Here is a 21,805-nt window from a genome sequence, read left to right on the forward strand (position 1 = left end):
AGTCAAGGTGGCGTCGGAGGCTGGCAAGAAAGGGCCGACACGGAATGCTGGTACTGTGGTAAAAAGGGCCACAGAGAAAGTGAGCGCTAGAAGAAGCGCGCCGATTCGGCAAGGCTAACAGAGAGAACCGACAATACTTGCACTACGTAGAAGGATTGGGAGGATCCAAAACTGGAAAAGCCGGTAAAGGGCCAACCTTGGTGATGAAACACGAGGCTAACTCGATGAAGAAGACCACTTCCAAATCGGAGGAAGTATGGTACGTTGATTTCGTGCGTCGAATCACATGACGAGCCACAAAGAGTGGTTCTCTTTCTTGGAGAAACCGGAACAACCGGGAGTCGTCGAAACCGGAGACGATACTCCTCACCCAATCGTACATGTCGGAGAAGTTCCTTTGAGCCACGTCGGACAGAGGGGGAAGTTGATGAATGTGTTACACGTTCCAACCATCACGAAGAACTTGATGTCAGTTGATCAAATCGTTGACTAGGGGATGCAGGTGCGGTTTACGCACCTTGGGTGCTTCATCGAGGAAGAGGACCAAATTATTGCGCAACGGCACAGAGATGGGAGGATGTTCATCCTCGACACCAATGACGTCAGCACCGCTTTTTTCGCCAAAGGAAAGAAGATTGAATCAAATATTGATCTCTGGTACAAGCGGATCGGCCACGTCAATTACCAGAGGCTTCAAGATCTGCAAACGAAATAAGTTGATTTCAGTTTGCCGAAGTTCAGTGGCCAGAAGATCCAAATATGTGATGCCTGCCAACTCAGGAAGCAACACCGACTTCCATTCTCTACCAAACGAAACCGTAGCCGTAACAAGCTCGACCTTATTCATTCGGATGTATGGGACTAACACAGGACGTTAGTCTTGGCGAGAGTCGATATTTCGTCTCCTTCATCGACGATTACAGTTGGCACACATGGATCTACCTCATTGAGCGGAAGAGGGAAGTCTTCGAGTGTTTCCGGAACCTACAAAGACTGGTTGAACGGGAAACAGAGAGGAAGATCAAGTGCGTGCGGTGGGATGGCGGGAAAGAATACTTTTCCGGCCAATTCAACAGTTATCTATAGCAGAACGGAATTCGGAGAGAATTCAGCTGCACATACACACCGGAGCAAAACGGTGTGGCCGAAAGGAAGAACCGGTCGATTGTCGACGCAACAAGGGCAATGCTGGAGGAGAAGAGCATGCCCCATTTCTACTGGGCTGAGCCGAATTTGAGACACCTTCGGATATTCGGTAGCATTGCATATGCGCATGTGCCGAATGAAAAGCGGAGGAAGTTGGATGCAAAGTTAGAGAAATGCATCCTGGTTGGTTACTCGCATGTCCAAGTCAGCCGGGATGTTGAGCGAAAGGGGTATAAGTGTTATAACCCCCAGACGAAGCAAGTCCGAGTCAGCCGGGATGTTGAGTTTGATGAGACGACATCATGGTATGCCTTATCGGCTCCGACTTCTGACCCCGACCCGATACCGGAGGATGAGGCTAGTGAGCCTGAACCGGTCCAGTTAGAAGATGAAGACCTCGGCACTCTAGAAGAGAGTCTGATCTCATTTCGGTTAAGTGGACCGAATGAGCGGATGAGTCGGGATGACCAGTTGGATGAGGAACTGGCGAGTAATGGAGACTCTGCCGTGCTCTCTGTTAGGAAACAGGTCCCTCTGGATGGCGCAGACCCGGTGAGAATCGGATAAAGAGTACCCGGCAAGCGCCGAATGATGCAGGCCCGGTGAAGAGTGCTCACCGGATGAAGGGACATATTCGTAAATATGTTTTTGAGAGTCCATCGGGGCTATATTTGTAAATAGCCGAAAAGTCATTTTAGTATAAATATGACTTAGGGCAAACTGTTGTTTATGTCTGTGATGTTGTTGTTATTGTTGGCGCAAGATTAGAGCGCGCAACTGTGTACAGAGAGAGAGAGAGAGAGAGAGAGAGAGAGAGAGAGAGAGAGAGAGGAAGAGGTCGTTGCTTGTGTTGTAACCGCCGCCTGTGGCGAAGATAGAAAGCTCGAGGTCGTTGCCTCAGTGCTTTACCATTTTGTACATTCTGACATAGTGATAGTTTGCAGTCTGTGGGCTGCCGTGGTTTTTCCCGTATTTGGGTTTTTCCACGTAAACATCCTGTGTACTCTTCTCCTCACTATGTCGTACCTTCTTTCCCCGTTTTTCTATGTTTTATGATTCTAAGCTCGGTTGTCGCCGAGCGTTGTTCATCGGGAGCGTGTGTTCCTGACAAAGTGGTATTAGAGCAAAACGACACAGAAAATGGACGATTCGTTGGGAGGCATGTTCAAGCTCACCAGCTCCAACTATTTGGTGTGGAAGTCGAAGATGAGGGACATGCTCGTGGTTAAAGATCTTTGGTTGCCGGTTCAGTTCGGGGACAAGAGACTAGACAAAATTGACACCACAATATGGGAGGTGATGCACATGAAGACAACGGCGTACATACGGTGCTTCATCGACATGAGCCTATACAACAACTTCAATGAAGAGAGCAAGGCTCATGAGCTCTGGGAGAAGATCGGCATTATGTTTCAAAACAAAAATGTTGTTAATCAGGTTTCGGTATTCTGGAAGCTAGTAAGACTCTGGTACCAAGATGGCTGCAGCATGGCGGAGCACATGAATGCCTTCCAGGGGCTGATCCACCAGGCAACATCATTGGAAGAACCTCTCGCCGATGAGGTACTAGCGCTACTCCTGCTCGGTTCCCTCCCAGATAGTTGGGAGACATTGGTTGTCACCTTGGGCAACGCCGGGCCAGAAGGGAAACGGTTATCCCTAGCAAGAGTAAAGTCGAGCTTGCTAGATGAGGAGACACGTCGGAAAGATAAGGATACGAGCTCCGACTCCAAAGCGCTCCTTACCGTTTCGGAACGCAGAAGACAAAGGAACGGTAGTCCCCAGAACCGGGAGAAGTCGGGGACACGGTAAAGTCAAGGGGGAGGCCTACTTGCTTCTATTGCGGCAAGCCGGGACACTTCCAGAAGAACTGTTGGCATTTCCGGAAAGACAAGGAAACCGACGGTACCGATTCGAAGCGGACATCGGACTGGAACAGTAAAGACTGGAGGGGGCCGGACCGGAAGGGAACGACGACAATCGCAGCAAGTGAAGAAGAGTTGATGCTCATCACCGAGGAGAGTGAGAAAAACCTTGCCGGCGACGAGATGACCTAGGTGGTCGACTCCGGAGCGTCGTTCCACCTTACCCCGGACTGGAAATGCTTCTCATCCTACTCAGCCGGTGATCATGGTTGTGTCCGAATGGGGAATGAAGGTACATGCCGAATTGTCGGCATAGGAGACATGTGGTTGACAACACCAACCGCATGCAAGATGCTGCTGAAGGATGTCTGACACGTTCCGGAGGTTCGTCTGAACCTGATATCAGTCGGTTGGCTAGAGGATAAAGGCTACACGGGTAGCATCCGGAACGGTGTTATGAAGTTTAGCAAAGGGAGCCTGACTGTGGCTCAGGCCCGGAAGGTAAACACGTTGTACCTGATGAATGCCCGGTTATGTCCGGAGGAAGTGAACGTGGCATCCGACACTGCCGGTGAGCTGTGGCATAAAAGGTTGTGTCACATGAGCGAGAAGGGGATGAAGAGGCTTGCAGACGACAACCTCATTCTAGTGAAGAACATGCACTTGGAGAAGTGCACTGATTGTTTGGCTGGTAAGCAAAACTGGACCTCCTTCTGACCAAGGCCACCGATGAAACGTAATGCACCACTGGAGTTGGTGCATACTAATGCGTGTCAAGTGGACACAAAGTCACATGCAAGATCACAGTACTTCGTGACGTTCATAGATGACCACAACTGGAAGCTGTGGGCCACACCATTGAAGACAAAGGATCAGGTGCTATCCGTCTTCAAAGAGCTTCACGTGAGAGTGGAAAGAGAAACCGGTCGGAAGCTAAAGGTGGTTCGAGTAGATAACGGAGGTGAATACCGGGGGCAGTTTGAGGAGTACTGTCGCTCGAAGGGAATCCAGCTCGAATTTATCGTGCCGAAGACGCCGGAACTAAACGGGCTGGCCGAGAGGATGAACCGAACCATAATGGAGAGGGTCCGGAGTATGCTGGCGCATGCAAAACTACCCAAGAAGTTTTGGGCTGAGGCACTGTCGACGGCGACATATGTGATAAACAGATCACCCTCAGTACCCTTGGACGGAGACACGCCACAGAGAGTCTGGACCGGTAAGGAAGTGTCCTACCGGCATCTGAAGGTATTCGGGTGTCTCGCGTACGTGCATGTAGCTAAGGACCGGAGAGGAAAGTTAGATCCAAATACCCGGACATGCATATTCCTCGGTTACGATGACGATGAGTTCGGCTACCGAGTGTGGACCTGGTCGACAAGAAGGTATTCCGGAGTCGAGATATTATCTTCATGGAGGACAAGACGCTCGCCGACTAGGAGTCGGAGAAGAAGATAATGAACACTGAGTCAACCGGTAAGGATCGATTCTACGATGAGTAGACCCAACCGGCAAGAGACCGGTTAGCACTCAAGGAACCAGCTGGTTACGGTGAGGATACCGAATCGGCTGAAGAAGAAGTAGAGGAAGCTGAAACTGGAACCGGCCAAGACCCAGAATCGGATTCGGATGAAGAGCAAATGGAGGAGCCGGTTACCGAAGCCCAGACACGGAGATATCCTCTCAGAGAGAGAAGGGCCCCCCGGAGATTTCCGGATGCAGAGCATGTGCTGCTAACCGATGAGGGGGAGCCAGAAAGCTTCGAAGAAGCGAAGGATGACACCCACAACCGCAAATGGTTAAGTGCCATGCAGGATGAGATGGATTCCCTGCATGCGAACCATACGTACGAATTGGTGGAGTTGCCGAAAGGAAAGTGGGCACTCTGAAAAAGTGGGTGTACAAGTTGAAACCGGGAGATGCCGGCAACCCCCCGAGATACAAAGCCAGGATCGTGGTGAAGGGGTTCCAGCAGAAGAAGGGCGTGGACTTCGACGAGATATTTGCCCCGGTAGTAAAGATGACCTCCATCCGGACGGTGCTGAGTATAGCGGCAAGCATGGACCTCGAGGTAGAGCAGCTGGACGTGAAGACGACATTTCTTCACGGTGACCTCGAAGAGGAGATCTACATGCAGCAATCAGAAGGATTCGTGGAGAAAGGGAAGGAGCACCTGGTATGTCGGTTGAAGAAGAGCATGTACGGACTGAAGCAGGCTCCCCGACAATGGTACTGGAAGTTCGACTCCTTCATGACTGATCAAGGGTACCACAAGACGTAGGCCGATCACTGCGTGTTTGTGAAGAAGTTCGAAGGAGGCGACTTCATGATACTCCTTCTGTACGTGGACGGCATGTTGATCGTCGAACGAGACCAAGCCAAAATACGGATGCTGAAGAAGGCTCTCAACCGGACCTTCTCAATGAAAGACTTGGGTCCGGCAAGACAAATGCTGGGGATGCATATCATCCGGAACCGGCCAACTAAGCAATTGTGGCTGTCACAGGAGAAACACGTGACAAAGGTGCTTCAGCGGTTCAACATGTTAGAAGCAAAACCAGTCGGATTGACACTCCCAGCAAACTGCAGATTATCCAGTAAGCAAAGCCCAAAGACGAAAGCAGAGAAGGCTGATATGATGAAGGTTCCATATGCCTCTGTTGTCGGGAGCTTGATGTATGCAATGGTGTGTACTCGATCGGATATAGGCTACGCCCTCGAAGTGGTGAGCCGGTTTATGAGCAATCCCGGCAAGGAGCACTAGAACGCGGTCAAATGGATACTCCGGTACTTGAAGGGCACTTCAAATATGTGTCTCCGATTCGGTTCTGACAAACCTCAACTTGACGGTTTTACCGATTCAGACATGTCAGCTGATGTGGATACCAGCCGGTCTACATCCGGGTATGTCGAGGGGGAGCTGTTTCGTGGCAGTCGAGGCTGCAGAAGACGGTTGCGCTGTCAACCACGGAAGTGGAGTACATGGCGGCTGTGGAAGCCGGCAAGGAAATATTATGGATGAAGGACTTCATCGGAGAGCTCGGTATCCGGCAAGATGTATATCGGCTCTACTGTGACAGTCAAAGTGCCATCCACCTTGCCAAGAATGCGGCCTACCATTCCCGGACAAAGCATATCCAGCGAAGGTATCACTGGATCCGGGAAAGAGTAGATGACCAGGAGTTTGCTCTGACGAAGATCCACACGACCGAGAACGGGTCAGATATGCTGCCCAAAGTACTGACACCTGACAAGCTGGATGCATGTCGGAAGCGGGTCGGACTAGTAAGACATCCCATGCCGGAGTGAAGGGGGAGTTTGTTAGGAAACAGGTCCCTCCGGATGGTGCAGACCCGGTGAGAACCAAATGAAGAGTACCCGGCTACGGAGAGCCGGATGGTGCAGACCCGATGAGAACCAGATAAAGAGTACCCGGCTACGGATGATCCGGTGAGAACCGGATGACAAGTACCTGGCAAGCACCGGATGATGCAAGCCCGGTGAAGAGTGCTCACCGGATGAAGGGACATATTCGTAAATATGTTTTTGAGAGTCCATCGGGGCTATATTTGAATAGCCGAAAAGTCATTTTAGTATAAATATGACTTAGGGCAAATTGTTGTTTATGTCTGTGATGTTGTTGTTATTGTTGGTGCAAGATTAGAGCACGCAACTGTGTACAGAGAGAGAGAGAGAGAGGAAGAGGTCGTTGCTTGTGTTGTAACCGCTGCCTGTGGCGAAGATAGAAAGCTCGAGGTCGTTGCCTCGGTGCTTTACCATTTTGTACATTCTGACATAGTGATAGTTTGCAGTCTGTGGGCTGCTGTAGTTTTTCCCGTATTTGGGTTTTTACACGTAAACATCCTGTGTACTCTTCTCCTCACTATGTCGTACCTTCTTTCCCCGTTTTTCTATGTTTTATGATTCTAAGCTCGGTTGTGGCCGAGCGTTGTTCATCGGGAACGTGTGTTCCTGACACTCTCCCCGCGCAAGGAACCGAGGAAACGGTTCACGCGCAAAGAGAATGGGAAGAAGAAGATGCCGAAATACGAAACCGGCAACGTTGAGTCGGATCGGAGCAAATCTGACTCCAAAAAAGAAGAAGGTCGATCTTTGGTAATGAAGACCGAACCGGCCAAAAAGGGCCTCAAACCGGGTAACGATAAGTTACGTCGGTCTTCCTGCTAGAAAAACCCCGTGAAGCGCTATGGGTACAATGAGTACAGGGCGCATCATTATGCGTACATGACCAGGGTGGCAGAAGTGCGTGAGTCGGAGAGCTACACAGAAGCGACAAAGGACGCAAATTGGCGTGCCACTATGGAGGGAGAAATGCGGGCACTTGATGCCAACGACACATGGGATCTAGTCGACCCTCCCTGACACTATAAACTGATTGGATGTAAGTGGGTGTATAAGGTAAAGTACAATACTGACGGTTCTGTTAACCGGTACAAGGCCCGTTTAGTGGCGAAGGGATACGCGCAGACCCATGGAATTGACTACGACGAGACCTTCGCTCCAGTAGCGAAGATGACGACGGTTCGTGTGGTGCTGGTGGTTGCAGTGGCAAGGGGGTGGCATCTTCACCAAATGGACGTGAAGAATGCATTTCTTCAAGGCGATCTTGAAGAAGAGGTTTTTATGACCCAACCCCCCGGTTTCTTGTCGGAGATGAACAAGTCGGTTGTTTGCCGGCTGAAGAAGTCACTTTATGGCCTGAAGCAAGCCCCCCGAGCTTGGAATGCGAAAATCACGCACCGATTGCGTAAGATGGGGTTTGCGGCCTCCAAGTCCAACTCTTCGTTGTTCATCCGGCAAGGTCCGGATGGTCCGGTTTGCATCTTGCTATATGTTGATGATCTAGTCATCACCAGACTCAGACTTGATGAAATCAACCGAGTCAAGTCCCAGCTTTCGGACGCATTTGAGATGAAGGAATTGGGGGACCTTCATTATTTCCTTGGGATCGAGGTGATCCGAACCCCCGATGGCATATTGCTCTCACAAATACACTATGTGTTGAATATGTTGTACAAGTTCGACATGACGGAATGCCGACCGATCTCCACACCCCTGGACCGAAACCCCGTCCCGACTCCGGACCGGCCTGCGATGAGAAGCGGTTCCGACAAATCATTGGAAGCCTCATATATTGGACAATCAACCCGACGTGACATCAATTATCTGGTCGGCGTGATCAACCATTATATGCAGAAGTCGACCGTGGAGCACCTTCTGTGCGCGCATCGAATTTTGCGATATGTGAGCGACACGAAGGAACGAGGACTGTTATACTGGCATGGTATAATCGAAGAGCTAGTCGGCTACACCGATGCCGACTGGCCGACGATGCATCGGATCGCCGATCCACTTGTGGCTATATGTTTTCCCTTGGTAGTGCAGTTGTTGCGTGGAGCAACAAAAAGCAGCCAACAATGGCCCTTTCGAGCACTGAGGCTGAATATCGGGGCGCTACCGTTGCCACCTGTGAAGCCATTTGGCTTCGGCGACTGCTGCAAGACGTACGAATTGAGGTGCTAACCCCGATCCTGATCTATTGCGACAACATAAGTAGCATGCAGCTCGCTAAGAACCCCGTATTCCATGCTCGCACAAAGCACATCGAAGTGCACTACCACTTCGTGCGTGAGCGCGTCCTAAGCAGTGAAGTCGAACTTCGGTATGTTCATACAGATCGGCAAGTTGCCGACATCTTCACCAAACCGCTCGGATCGGACAAGTTGCAACACTTCACCGAAATGCTTGGTGTTCAGCATCTCGATGTGCCACACTTGAGGGGGAGAACAAGCAAAGACATCGGAACGGGCAAAGGCAAAGAAATTGCCGACTACGTCGGTGAGGGAAGAACCGACAAAGGGAGAGACAAGAAGAAGAAAAGAACCAAGTAGACAAAGGAAGTTGACACATCCGAACAAGTCGGAACAAGTGGCAACGGCGGCAAAGTCAAGAAGGACAGAGCCGACCGGAAGAAGAAGGCCAAGACCTGGACATGGTCCGATGTGGTGAAGGGCTTGGAATTGGAAGACGAATCGGGAGCGACCGATTTAGACAAGAGTTGGAACGAGTCGGAGACAGTCGATTTAGTTCAACAGACGGATTCAGAAGATTCGGATCAACTAATGGCCAAGCAGACGAGAAGGCAGTGGAAGTTGACGCCAACACGAAGGAACCGATTGGTCGACAAGTGCCAGAGTCACAACAACAAGGGAGCTGAATTGGGCCTGCTGAGCAGACATGCCAACCGAGGAGGTCGAGACGCGTAGAACTAGAGGGGTCGCAACAAATGGGATCAGACCGGATGAGGAGCGCGAGTGAGGCGGAGTGACGCCAGAAGGAGCCGGGTGGAAGGACCGGCTGCCATGGAGACTTACACTACGATCCGACCTCAAGTTGAGCTTGAGGGGGAGTGTTGAGCGAGAAGCTCAACCGGATCCGGATCGGCATCCAGAAGGATGAGCTGGATCGGTGAGCTGGGGAGCCGGTTAGCCGGATCAAGCAGTAACCGGAAGCCTAGTAGCAGCATGGACTACTAGGTAGTTAATGTCTCATAGTTAGTGTTAGACGCTCGTGTGAGCATTGAAGTACACTATACTTCTGTTAATCCTCTTAGGACTTGTATGAATAGTGATGTTGAGCACGTTGGATGTACAGAGTTTGTGAGTTAATTTTGAATAGAGTTTTATGTTATGCTCTTTCTCAATCTCTCCCGCGTACTGTGTATATTCAAGCTCTCCATTAAACCTGCGTTTCTGTTTTCGGTTTTCTATTGCTTCCGCACGTTATTCTTTTACATCCATCAAATTGATGCCACTTCACCTCCATGTTTGCCTCTCAAAAGTGGTGCCGCAGTTCATACCCTCAAAGTTTAGCTAATATAAAGTGGATCCTTGAGGAATTAGATGAAACCCGTCGAGCAATAGCCCAAACAGGACAAACGATGATAACAAACAATGTTCCATGATATGATAACAAACTTGGTGAAATGCTCTATGAAATCGATTGGATGAGCACATTATATAGATGAGCTCAAGAGTGAAGAAGAGATCGTGCTCGTAGCGAGGCTTTTGTCATGATATATTTCTGCCAAATTCCAAGTAGATTCCCACCTCCTCCCTATGAATGTTGCCAATAATAATTCTCTCAATTTCAGTAGAAAACTTGACTCCATCAATAGGTGTCAAATCATTATCTTACAAAATAGCACTTTTTCACTGGGTCTTTATTGGACAAATTGTGCCCCCCCAAAAACAAGTGCCTTTTGTAGGGACGCAGGGTTGCGTTTGAGGATATATCAAGCCATAAAGAGCAACATCTACAAGCCCAAGAGGTATTGGTAATCCATGCCCAAACAAGTGCTTCATGAATGTGAACTCAAAACTTATGAGCTTCTCATCCTTTAAGTGTCTTTTTAGAGTTTTTGTATTGTGGAGACATGAAGAAGTTCCCATGTGCCTATTTTGCATGACCTAATTCGCGCTGAATGAATAACTCTTGGTCTAAAAGCAACAACGATAAGCACTACCATATGACATATTGGTTGATAGAAGATCCAATCGTGATACAATGAATCAAGCTTGATGCACCTCTTAAATAATATGAGAACTTTAGAACGCACCTCATGAAGGCAATGTTACAATTATGAGAACATACCTCAAGACAACACGATTGTGGTCATAACAAAGGTATGACAAGAAAGAGTGGATGCGAAGCAAACACCACGATAGAGTTCCCTTTGGCCATACTATGAAAAGTTTCATTAAAATGGGTACAAAAGATGTAAAGGAGGAGCACCACCACATGGCATCAAGATCCATATGAATACTCTCTATAACTTGTTGAGACAACTACACACATGCACACAAGAATGCATTGAAGGTTAGTGTCACCAAATGCCTTCTCTATATATATAATCCATCATCTTTGTTATGCATAGTTGTTAATTGGCCCTCGTGAAACGTACAAATATAATGTGTATTATGGTGTCATGAGTTATGACATAATTTTGACATTGTAATATAGCACGATATATGTGAAATGGTACAAATATCATTTCTAAAACAATAGTTCAAGCTCCCCCAAAACCTATAAATTTTTGACACAAGGTTGGCATTGTTTTGGACTCCACAATGATGTGTAACACATTATTGTACCTCATGGATTGGTTAACTTATATATTTATTGATGAAACTTGGGATATTGCAAAAATTCTTGCTAATGCTCAAGCTCTTGTAGCAAAGTTTCCCCTTACATATCTTGATAAGACAACTATAATTTCATGCTTCGGAACTTGTGGAACTCATCACGGGATAAGAGGGAACATAGTGCCATGATCGGAGGAGGTTCTATACATCACTTGGGACTTGAGCCTATGATCATCTTTATACTTATCTATACTTCAGTCAAAATTGATCTCACATCTTGCACATTAGCTAAGTGGTGAGCACACATCAAGGCTAGGTAGCATGTTTTGGATGTGAGATTCCTCATATGCAAGGCATTCGAAAATGACATTTAAGAAAAAAGAAAAAGAAAAATTCTCCATTGGTATTAAAAGAGTCCACTATTACAATGAATATTGCATGTCAATGTGGTTGCATCAAGCGTTAGACCTGATTTCAACATACCAAATTTGTTTACTTTTTTGGGCACAAAAATGGGTTTGTGAATTAGATTCTAGAGACCATCCCTTTGTTCACAATCTGCATCACACCGTTGCTTAAATATGACTTATTTGACATTCTCTTCCATGTGATACGAGGCATTGGGGAATAGGTGAACAAACCGAGCGACTATGGATATATATATTTTTTCTAAACAAGATATCCTTCCATTAGTTTTAAAAAGCACATGTGCTACAAAATACAACCCACTTATTTTACAAAAATGAGAGATGATTAGGAGAAGCCTCCACTATGTGACTATTGATACAATGCATTCCATTTGACCACATTCGAGTTTTCTTTCCACGCATTGTCAATCAGGGTCCAATCCCTACACACATTCCTCCAACAATCACAACATGCACTCTCTATTGCAAATGTACATCAACAAGATTCTTTAAAATCGGGAATCACCCACTCAATTCCACACCTACAGGCTACTAGGAAAAAAACGAATTAATTATGGGCCCACAAGTCATATCTATGTCAAGAATCTTCCAAGTAGGCTTTACTCAAAACAAAACATTGAGCCATGAATCATGATCCTCCAAGGTAACCTTCCATGGCTAGTTAAGGAGACAACAGAGTAAATCAATATATTTCCATCATCATCACCATCAACGCATAGAAAACCCAAAGACAAATAACTGCTAGGAATCCCCAGTATTCGTGTGCACACATGCACACCCACACACCCACACACCCACAATCATGTGCACACACACACACACACACACTCACATACATACACTTAACAAGCCGACGGAGCTCAATGAATTGGGGTCTCAAAAACAGAGCCAAAACTAGAGAAAGTCCGAGACTACCATGGCCGGCTGGCCAAAAACAGAAACCAGAACTAAAAAGAAAGTCCAGGACTACCATTCCACGGGCGGCCGGCCGGCCAAAAACAGAAATCAGAACTAGAAAGAAAGTCCTGGACTACCACACCATGGCCGGCCACATGACACTCGGGGATTGACAGCATCAAATTGTCTGGCAATTAACCAGTGAGGACCTTCTTCTACTCCACTGCCACAGTCAGATGACGAAGGATCTCTGCTTGTATTTCTCTGTGTAACTCGAATCCATGGAAGCTGCGGCGTAAGAAGACAAATTCAGAAAATGAAAGAATGAAAGAAGACGTAAGGAAGAAACGTGGCTGCGTTTTTATCTTCGTAAGTTCTCATCTTTTTCTTTGCTTTACCTTCTTCTGGTGTTTCACGCGCCAAAAACCATTACGCCACCTGAATTACATGATTTATTGAAGGTATGGAGCACAAACAGGAGATCTCTGTGGCGTTGTTGACAAAAAAGACGACGTGCACAACAGTAATAAAAAAAGAAAAGGTGTATGAGTGACGCCTTCTTGTTGTTGTGAAATGTCTTTTGAGAAATCATTTATAGCTCATTGCTTAGAAGATGATTAATTATATAAAAAAATTACGTATACTTTCATGATTAACTGATCAATTATGAAACTGAGAGAAACAGATATTTTTCTTGTTGTAAACCATGGATATGCGCTATTGTAAAGATTTCCTCACAAAGTTATGGTTTTTCTTCTTGTTTGTTTGATTGACCATGATGATCCATGAACACACCATCTTCACGTGATATAGGTTGATTGTATTAACTATGGATTTGTTCACTAGTAAATGTTATACGGTTAGTCCATTTTCTTTGTTATGTTTTTGAATCCCATCTATCAGTTCGTAGCCAATTGTGTGGAAGATCAATCTACAGATATTTTTTACATGTCAAATCATATCATATTAGCTAAGAAAATGAACTGTGGACATGTCTTATGCATATTGGAAACATGTCCATGATATTAATGTGTAGTAAAGTTTTGTTTCATTTATTATGGTGTGATAGCTTGGATGATCTATTGACGGATGATCTTCAATGTGAAAACATATCACATGAACTGAGCAATGAAAGCGAGAGAAGATATTTTAGTATACTGCAAACCATGTGCTCAGTTACCTTCTTTTTGTTAAAATCAATGTATCTTCTTTGCTGTATTGTCAACCGTATCATATCAATTGATTACACAATGAAACTGCGAGCAAGCTTTCTGCATATTGTTGAAAGACACATGCATAATGGTAATGTTGTATGGTAAATTTCCTTTCTTATGTTTATAATTGAATAAATGTTTTCGCATGATCAATTAACAGCACATCTTCTCTACATGTCAAACTCTATCATATCATGCACAAATAAATCTGAGCAGATCTCCCTTGCTATATGCTGAATTTGATGTATAGACAGATAACTGATAGCAATTAAAACTGAAACAGATAATCTTTGTCATTTTGAAATTATCTTTGTCTTGGTAGTTAGCTGTGTAGAAGATCAATTGACAAACCGTAACATTTCAAAGTATAACATCTTACATCTCAATCAAATTGAGCAGATCTTCTGTACATTACAAACTAAAACACAAACACAGCAGATTTTCTTTCTTATATTTCGGTTTCAGTTCATGGAAGATCATTGATGAACAAATCTTTGTGACATTGCTAATTGTATCACATCACATAGCAATGAAACTGAGGAGATCTTCTGTCCATATTAATTACCAATCAATAAACTTGAGTAGATTGACTTTGTCGTGTATTGAACTTAATCTATATTGTGGTAGGAAGTTGTTTAGAACATCTATCAATAGATATTCTTCACATTTCAGACCATTTCATACAAACTGAGCAGGCCTTCAGCATCTGCAAACCATGTCAATCACCGAACCATGAAATTGAGCAGATGCTCTGTGTCATGGTTTGAAAGTGATCTATTAACCTGATTGTCAATTGTGTGGAAGATCAAATCAGCAGATCTTCTTCACAGTGTGAAACCATATCACATTGACTGTGTGGATCTTCTGCACATTCCATACATATCACACCACTGAACAAATGAACCTGAGCAGATATTCTGCATATTGCAATCATAGGAAAAGGAGACTATTCTCAAGAGTAACATCATTTCATATATTTTTCAAACTGTTTATGAAAGATATATATATTGCTTTAAAGTTTGTGTGATCGAGGTGCAATCAGTAATAGATATAAACTAAAGAGGAATCGGGCTTCCTTCTGTTATAGAAGTGCATGAACTCATAATTTATTGGAGCAGATAGAAATCATAATGCAGGCAGTTGATCTCCATGAGTATTGTTTCTTATATTTTCCAGACATTTGTTTCATAAAGTATAATAATCTTCTTTTGTGTGTAACAGAGGTAGAAGTACTTATGTATAAATCCCCAGAGGAACCAGAAATCTTGTCGTCATAGAAGCACAAGGACTTTTAGATTACGTGAGATGGGGATTCAGAGTGCTCATCGACAGCCTCTCCTCGAGTCAAAAACAAGAGTTTGGTCCAATCCTTATCTTCTGAAACTCATTCTTTCAGCTGGCATTGGAGCTCTTTTATTCGGCTATGATACAGGTTTGTAGTGGGAAAAAAAACAAGATCTATATTGACTGGAAAATTCTTAACCAATATATGAAATGACAGGCGTTATTTCTGGTGCTTTACTTTATATAAGAGAGGATTTCGTTGCAGTGGAGAACAGTTCATTGCTCCAGGTAATTGCCCTTTTGATTTGTAAGAGCTAGAGTAAGGATGTGCCACCTGATGTGCCACCTGAGTTAGCAACTTTATGTTAAAGCTTAATAAACTTAGCAGCCAGCTCAATTCAGGTGGAAAGAATTTTTTTCTATTTTCAGCCATTTTCCTCAGATTGATCCTCTTATGATGATGGCGTGTGAGACTAAAATACAATAGCATGCTTAGTATTTTAAATTGATACTGCTACTAAATCTGAAAATTGATACTGCTACTAAATCTGAAAATTGATACTGCTACTAAATCTGAAAATTGATAATGCTACTAAATCTGAAAATTGATAATGCTACTAACTCTGTGTGGGACATTGTTTTAGAAATCCATCAGAAATGTGTCTGAATCTAATGGAAATAAAATAAACAGGAAACCATTGTGAGTATGGCAATAGCTGGAGCGATACTTGGGGCTGCTTTTGGTGGATGGATGAATGATAGATTTGGGCGGAAGCCAGCGACGCTTTTAGCAGATGCAATTTTTACAGTAGGAGCAGTTGTAATGGCTGCAGCCTCTGATCCGTATATGCTGATTTTTGGCAGACTTTTGGTGGGTTTAGGTGTTGGTATTGCCTCATTAACTGCCCCCCTTTATGTCGCAGAATTCTCCCCATCCGATGTGCGGGGGTTTCTTGTAAGCACAACTGTATTGTACATAACTGGTGGCCAGTTCCTCTCTTACCTCATCAATCTTGGTTTCACTGAGGTAAATGTTCATTTTTTGTTGAGGCACATTGTCTATTCATTTTTGGCATTCAGTAAAACTTTGTAACTAAAAAATGAGATGCAGTTGCAAATCCTGATTATGTATTGAAGAAGAACATGATAATATGTAATATCTTATACTACATATGTTCTAGTGAGTTTATTGTACTTGAGTTGAAACTTGCATTAGGGTGGGTATGAACTTTGCAGGAACAGTGATTGGAGTTGATTACACATTTTTCACATCTATTCGGCTTGACATTCTGGTCCAAAGCACCAATATTAATTACCAGGATATTGCATTCTTAGGATTTTCCATATTTTGCAATTGCAAGATCTCCTTACGCGTGTAGAGCCACTCCTAGATTATACTTATATGAGATTGATTTTTGGGGTTGATATTCTCATATAGAACATTCAATATAACCAAGGAAGCCAAGGATCATTCTTAGTCTAGGACATTCGTTCTTTTGTAAAAAGATGTCAGGATTTGGAGATCAAGAGTGTATCTCAATTTGCATTTACTCCAGAACTTTTAAGTTCCACAACCCCTCTATTGCATTTATTTTCCGGAATGAATCAATGAGTAATAGCAACTTGAAAATAGAAGTTTATAAATGAATAAAAACTCCGGATAAAATGATTTATTATAGGCATCTGGTATGTGAGGTTTATGTTATTCAACTGCACTTTTGGAATTTTGAGATAGAACTTCCTGCAGGAGGCGCTTGATATTCTGCTTGTTTATGAGTCATATATTGATGATTGTGATACTAGGTCCGGGACATTGTGGTCAAACTGTGAAGTATATCCTCACAGTGGCAATGGTAGTGGCAATTACGAAAAGAGTTAAATGAACCACAACATTATGGTAGTAAGTGAGATTGCATTAGTTTATTGATAGGAAGTTAGTATAATTGTCACTTATGCCTGTTGGATGTCTACAGAAAGTAAGAAGTATATGCAATTATGTGCTCTTCGGAGGTTAATGTTCTGTCAGTCCAGATTGGAAACAAACACATTTATCCATGCCCTGATTAGATGAAATTTATTATAATGATTATATCATGGAGTGCTGTGTAGGTTAATGGAACGTGGAGGTGGATGCTTGGAGTTTCTGCTATACCAGCTATACTTCAGTTCATTCTTATGTTGTCTCTTCCTGAATCTCCTCGCTGGCTTTTCAGGAAGGTAATATAAGATTCATAATATGTATTTACGTTGAAGTTCAATGTATTGGTAATGCATGTGTATAGTTGAATATTTCACCATTCAGGGGAAATATAAAGATGCAGAATCAGTACTAGAGAAAATCTACCCTCCAGAAGAATTGGAAAATGAAGTTCAGGAGTTGATGTTGTCAATCAACAAGGAAATTGAGACAGATGCTTCCTTGAGAAGCATAGGAATGTTCGATCTTTTGAAGAAAAGGGAGATACGGGCCGCATTAGTTGTTGGAGTTGGCCTACAGGTATATTATAATACAAAGACCCTTATAGTACAGTATTTACAATTACAAATTTAATAAATTGTGTTCTCATGAATTTTGAAAACTTTGGAATCCTATGGTGCTTTTCCATATATTATATTACTTTCTTTTTGTAATGCTATTCATATAAGTGTTATGTGCTTAACCTGATGAGGAATTATTCTTTCAGGTTTTTCAACAATTTGTGGGCATTAATACTGTGATGTATTACAGTCCAACCATTATGCAGATGGCTGGCTTTACATCCAATCGCTTGGCTTTGCTTCTTTCATTAATAACAGCTGGTTTAAATGCGATTGGCACTGTAATAGGAATGTATCTCATAGATCGTATTGGACGAAGGCATCTAGCCATCTCAAGCTTGATAGGTGTGATAGTGGCTCTTTTACTCTTATCTGTATCATTTCAACTTTCAGCATCATCATCACCATCAGTTGAGATAGTGGATGTTGATACCACATGTTCATCACTTGTGAATTCTTCCCAAGTTGCATCATGGAACTGTGATTATTGCCTACGACAAGGATGTGGTTTTTGTGCAGCCGATGAGAGCATGGTATACATATACATACACACATATATGGTTTTGGTTGTTTATTTATTTAATATGTTTGGAGAAGGAAAGAATGCCCATAAGTTATGAATAGTTACCAGAATAGCCCTTTGTAATGGTTAATTTTGCACTACAGAGGTGGTTTGGTAAAAATTTGTAAACGTAATGATATTCTGGTAATTATCCATTGGGATAGAGGTATTTTGTACTTTTGAGAAAGCTTTCCAAGGATTATTGATTATCTGCCATTGTTTATCATTTCCAGAGTCCTGGTACTTGTCTTCAGCTGACGAGCTCTCTGACATGCACCCAGCAATCTAAGCTTTGGTATTCAAGTTTTTGTCCAGGCAATTTTGGTTGGTTGTCAGTATTAGGTCTTGGACTCTACATTATTTTTTTCTCTCCGGGCATGGGGCCTGTTCCGTGGACTGTAAACTCAGAGGTATACCCTTTACAATATAGAGGCACTTGTGGTGGAATTGCAGCAATGTCAAACTGGATATCAAATTTGATAGTATCAGAATCCTTCCTCTCCCTTACCGAGGTTGTAGGGACAGCAGCAACATTTCTCATCTTTGGTGTGGTTGCATTGATTGCTTTGGTATTTGTTTGGAAGTTTGTTCCTGAGACGAAGGGCCTCTCTTTTGAACAAGTTGAGAACCTTTTCAAGCAGAAAAAGGCAAGTGATCAACCTTCCAATAATAATACCTCTGAGATATGAGGGTGGGTTAGTGCTGTGCAAATCTTTTTGAAATTTCCAAAATCATGTATATAACTTCAGTATAGAATTTAGTGCAAATTGAATAAAGATCGGACAATGTACATTTTCGTTGTAGCATTCGTGAATGGATTGGGGATGAATAAAGATTAGTGAAAGTTTGACGGTAACTATTTGGGATGCACATTCCAGTTGTGCTATGTTGCTGAATTTCCGAAAGTCTTGCATTCGAAGTTCAAGAAAAACTGATACAGCTATTATTGTATGCACCCAAATTATTTAAAACAACCTGAATATTCACTGTGCTGGATGTAAAATAGGGCCAGACATTATACAGGAGCACCACTTTCAAGACTGTATTAAGAACCTTGATATATCAAGCAATGTTATACCTATGGTATCAGAATGTTTTCAATGGAAAGGAAATATGGTGGTTTTTATGTTGTGCATTGTTTGCAAGACTATATGGAGAATGTCTTTAAGCTTCATTCTTTGGTGTTTCTATATTGATAGCATTTTGTGCTTTCATCGCAAGTACTTTTGATTATTCCCCTTGGATTGAGTTATTGGAAATCATATATGTGGAATATAGGGGTTCTATAAGAAGACTAGTGTATTCCTTCGCACTTCATGGGGTTTAATGTTCGATATATAAAAATGTTCAAGCAATTAGGGGGACACTTGGGTAGACATTGGCAATCATGTATGTGTTATTGATTTTTGAATGCACTTCAATTATTGTGTGTTGATAAAAGTGATAGAGGAAGTTTGATTAATGGCAAGGTGTCGAAGTTGTCATTAAGGGGCTAATATCAATTACACGTATCGATTACATGTAAAAGTTTAAGGCATGCTTATAACATATGTTTAACTTGCATCATTTTAATCTGATATTTATGCATAATCCTTTAAAGAATAAGCTTTACTACATGATAATCTATTCTCCTTGTTAGGGTTACTTACTATATGTGCTCTAAGGTGTTGCCTCTTGGGTCACATTGTAGGCCTTTCAACCAAGTCAAGCCTCACCGTAGATGTATGTGTTATCTTCATTGCTAGGTCCCTGATATGGCATATGGCACTTCCATTGCTTCTCCTTACAATTGCATACTCATATTCTTTTCATCCCTCTCTTCTACTCCCTTATAGCCACACAAACCAAGTAGCCATTCCTTCTTTGCTTCTTTAGAGTTTGTTCCAATGTTTGATATACATACAAATACATGTAATTCTTTGTTCCATTTGAATGCTTGTATTGCACATCTTTAAATCCTTGCATAATGTTTTAGGCACATGGTTATATTACTTCTACAACAACCTTAACATCATTACCACTTCCATGAATAGTACCCATACCATCATACTATTAATTTCTTCCAATCTTCAAATGACATTCAAATCTCATTACGACCATTGAAGCTCGTTAAAAAGCTATAAATGATTTTGGTTACATGGACTAGTTTTGGATTGATGTATGATAAAGATAGTTTATCTTTTGAGTTATATTGATATGTTGATTGTGTGAAAGATGAAACATCAGTTAAAAGCACAAGTGGATTAGTATGCGCGTTCAATGGTGCAACAATCATGTTTGTGGAAAGGTGATTGAAGTGATCATAGATCTAGGACATATCAAAACTAAAGATGAGACGTTTGATATCCTTAAACTCTTCTTGAGGTAGGTTTTTCAAATTAAAAAAAGAGGCATTCATGATATAAACATGTGTTTAAGAGGGGATTTTTAATCCAACTTACATTTACATATTGGATGGGAATAAACATTATCTATTTAAAAATTGAGTCCAAATTGTTTAAGGAATGCTCCAGAGTCCAACCTAAACCATTTAGTAGATAATTGGAATAAAAAAAGTGAAATAAAAAATAAGAAAATAAAGTTATAACATTTTTCATGTTTTTATGACACGAAAACAAAGGTTGAGATCTTTTGTAGACATATGTTATGGTTTGCAATTCCTATATAAAATTATAATGTCAAATGACCCTACAAGCCATTTACATCACAGTTTAAAACTTGATTAACCATTAAACCAATACACTTTCAAATCTAACAACCGAATATTTTAACCTAAAACCGGTAAATATGTGTGATTCCATACATGGCTCAAACATGCCCACATGCATGACCCCCCAAAAAATCAAATTGTATGGCTCACACATGTGAGGAGAAAGCTTTATTATGGACAAAGTGTCTAAGTGAAAGTTATAAGGTACACTAATAAACTAGACCTACAAATGATCATTTTTATCCAATGTTAGATGTTAGACATTTGTGGAAACAAATTGACCTATATGATACTATGAGTAGCCTTATAAAACATCGATTATCTGATGTGGACCAAAATACATTCCAATTTCTCAAAAGTAAATGAAAAGGTAAATGAAAAAGTATATAAAAATGTGCACGAGTAATGAATGGATCTACATAAACAAGTTCATACTTCAAAAAGTGTACATCTCCTTGATAACATATTTTCCAATTTCATTTTTAATTAACACTTTCTTGTAGGGGATGACCACATAAGTTGATGTATGGTGTCTAATAGCAAGGGCACACCAACAAGTTTGGGTACATCTATCAATAACTAGTGGAACCGAGGAATTAGTTTGGGTACAAATTTGGGAGTGCCACCCTCTTTCTAGTGTTTCTTCACATTAATGGCCTACCACACTACCTTGTAACGTTTGTAATACCAAACATTCAATGTTGATCCCTCACAATTATGAGAAAATGTAGTTCTAGGTTGTTAGGCTCTACAATTACAAGTTAACTCCATAAGAGAATGTGTAGCTTTCAAGCATTCAATTCAACACAACCTAGCTAAGCTAATTAAGCATGCTTGTAACGTCCTCATGTATGCACGTTATCTCTATCTTCCTTAGTTACTTCATTCTTTTTAATTTCAAATATTTTTATTAGAGACTAAGACACATGAAAAGTAGCCTTTCCATGCATTGTTATATCTCTCTTTCTTTCGTTATTACAATTGTTCATGTTTACG

At 42.5% G+C, this 21,805-nt stretch overlaps 1 protein-coding gene across 2 annotated transcripts; it reads left to right on the plus strand.

Moving 5' to 3' along the window:
* Positions 1–12,699: 12,699 nt before the first annotated feature.
* LOC147863921 (putative inositol transporter 2) lies at positions 12,700–18,955 on the plus strand. Of its 2 annotated transcripts, none has more exons than XM_087319563.1 (8): positions 12,700–12,874; positions 14,939–15,147; positions 15,217–15,287; positions 15,691–16,026; positions 17,109–17,216; positions 17,302–17,496; positions 17,684–18,070; positions 18,333–18,955. In XM_087319563.1, the coding sequence occupies exons 2-8, from the start codon at positions 15,021–15,023 to the stop codon at positions 18,786–18,788; spliced, it is 1,680 nt and encodes a 559-aa protein (XP_087175689.1). In that variant the 5' UTR covers positions 12,700–12,874; positions 14,939–15,020; the 3' UTR covers positions 18,789–18,955. The 2 variants fall into 2 exon arrangements, with proteins under 2 accessions (XP_087175689.1, XP_087175688.1); XM_087319562.1 differs by having other exon boundaries at positions 12,701–12,870; positions 14,937–15,147.
* The last annotated feature ends 2,850 nt before the right edge of the window (positions 18,956–21,805 follow it).

The sequence above is a fragment of the Azolla caroliniana genome, unplaced genomic scaffold (assembly GCF_043228905.1).
Source record: "Azolla caroliniana isolate FFs.n. ecotype wild unplaced genomic scaffold, voAzoCaro1.0.p SCAF_5, whole genome shotgun sequence".
NCBI classification, from domain to species: domain Eukaryota; kingdom Viridiplantae; phylum Streptophyta; class Polypodiopsida; order Salviniales; family Salviniaceae; genus Azolla; species Azolla caroliniana.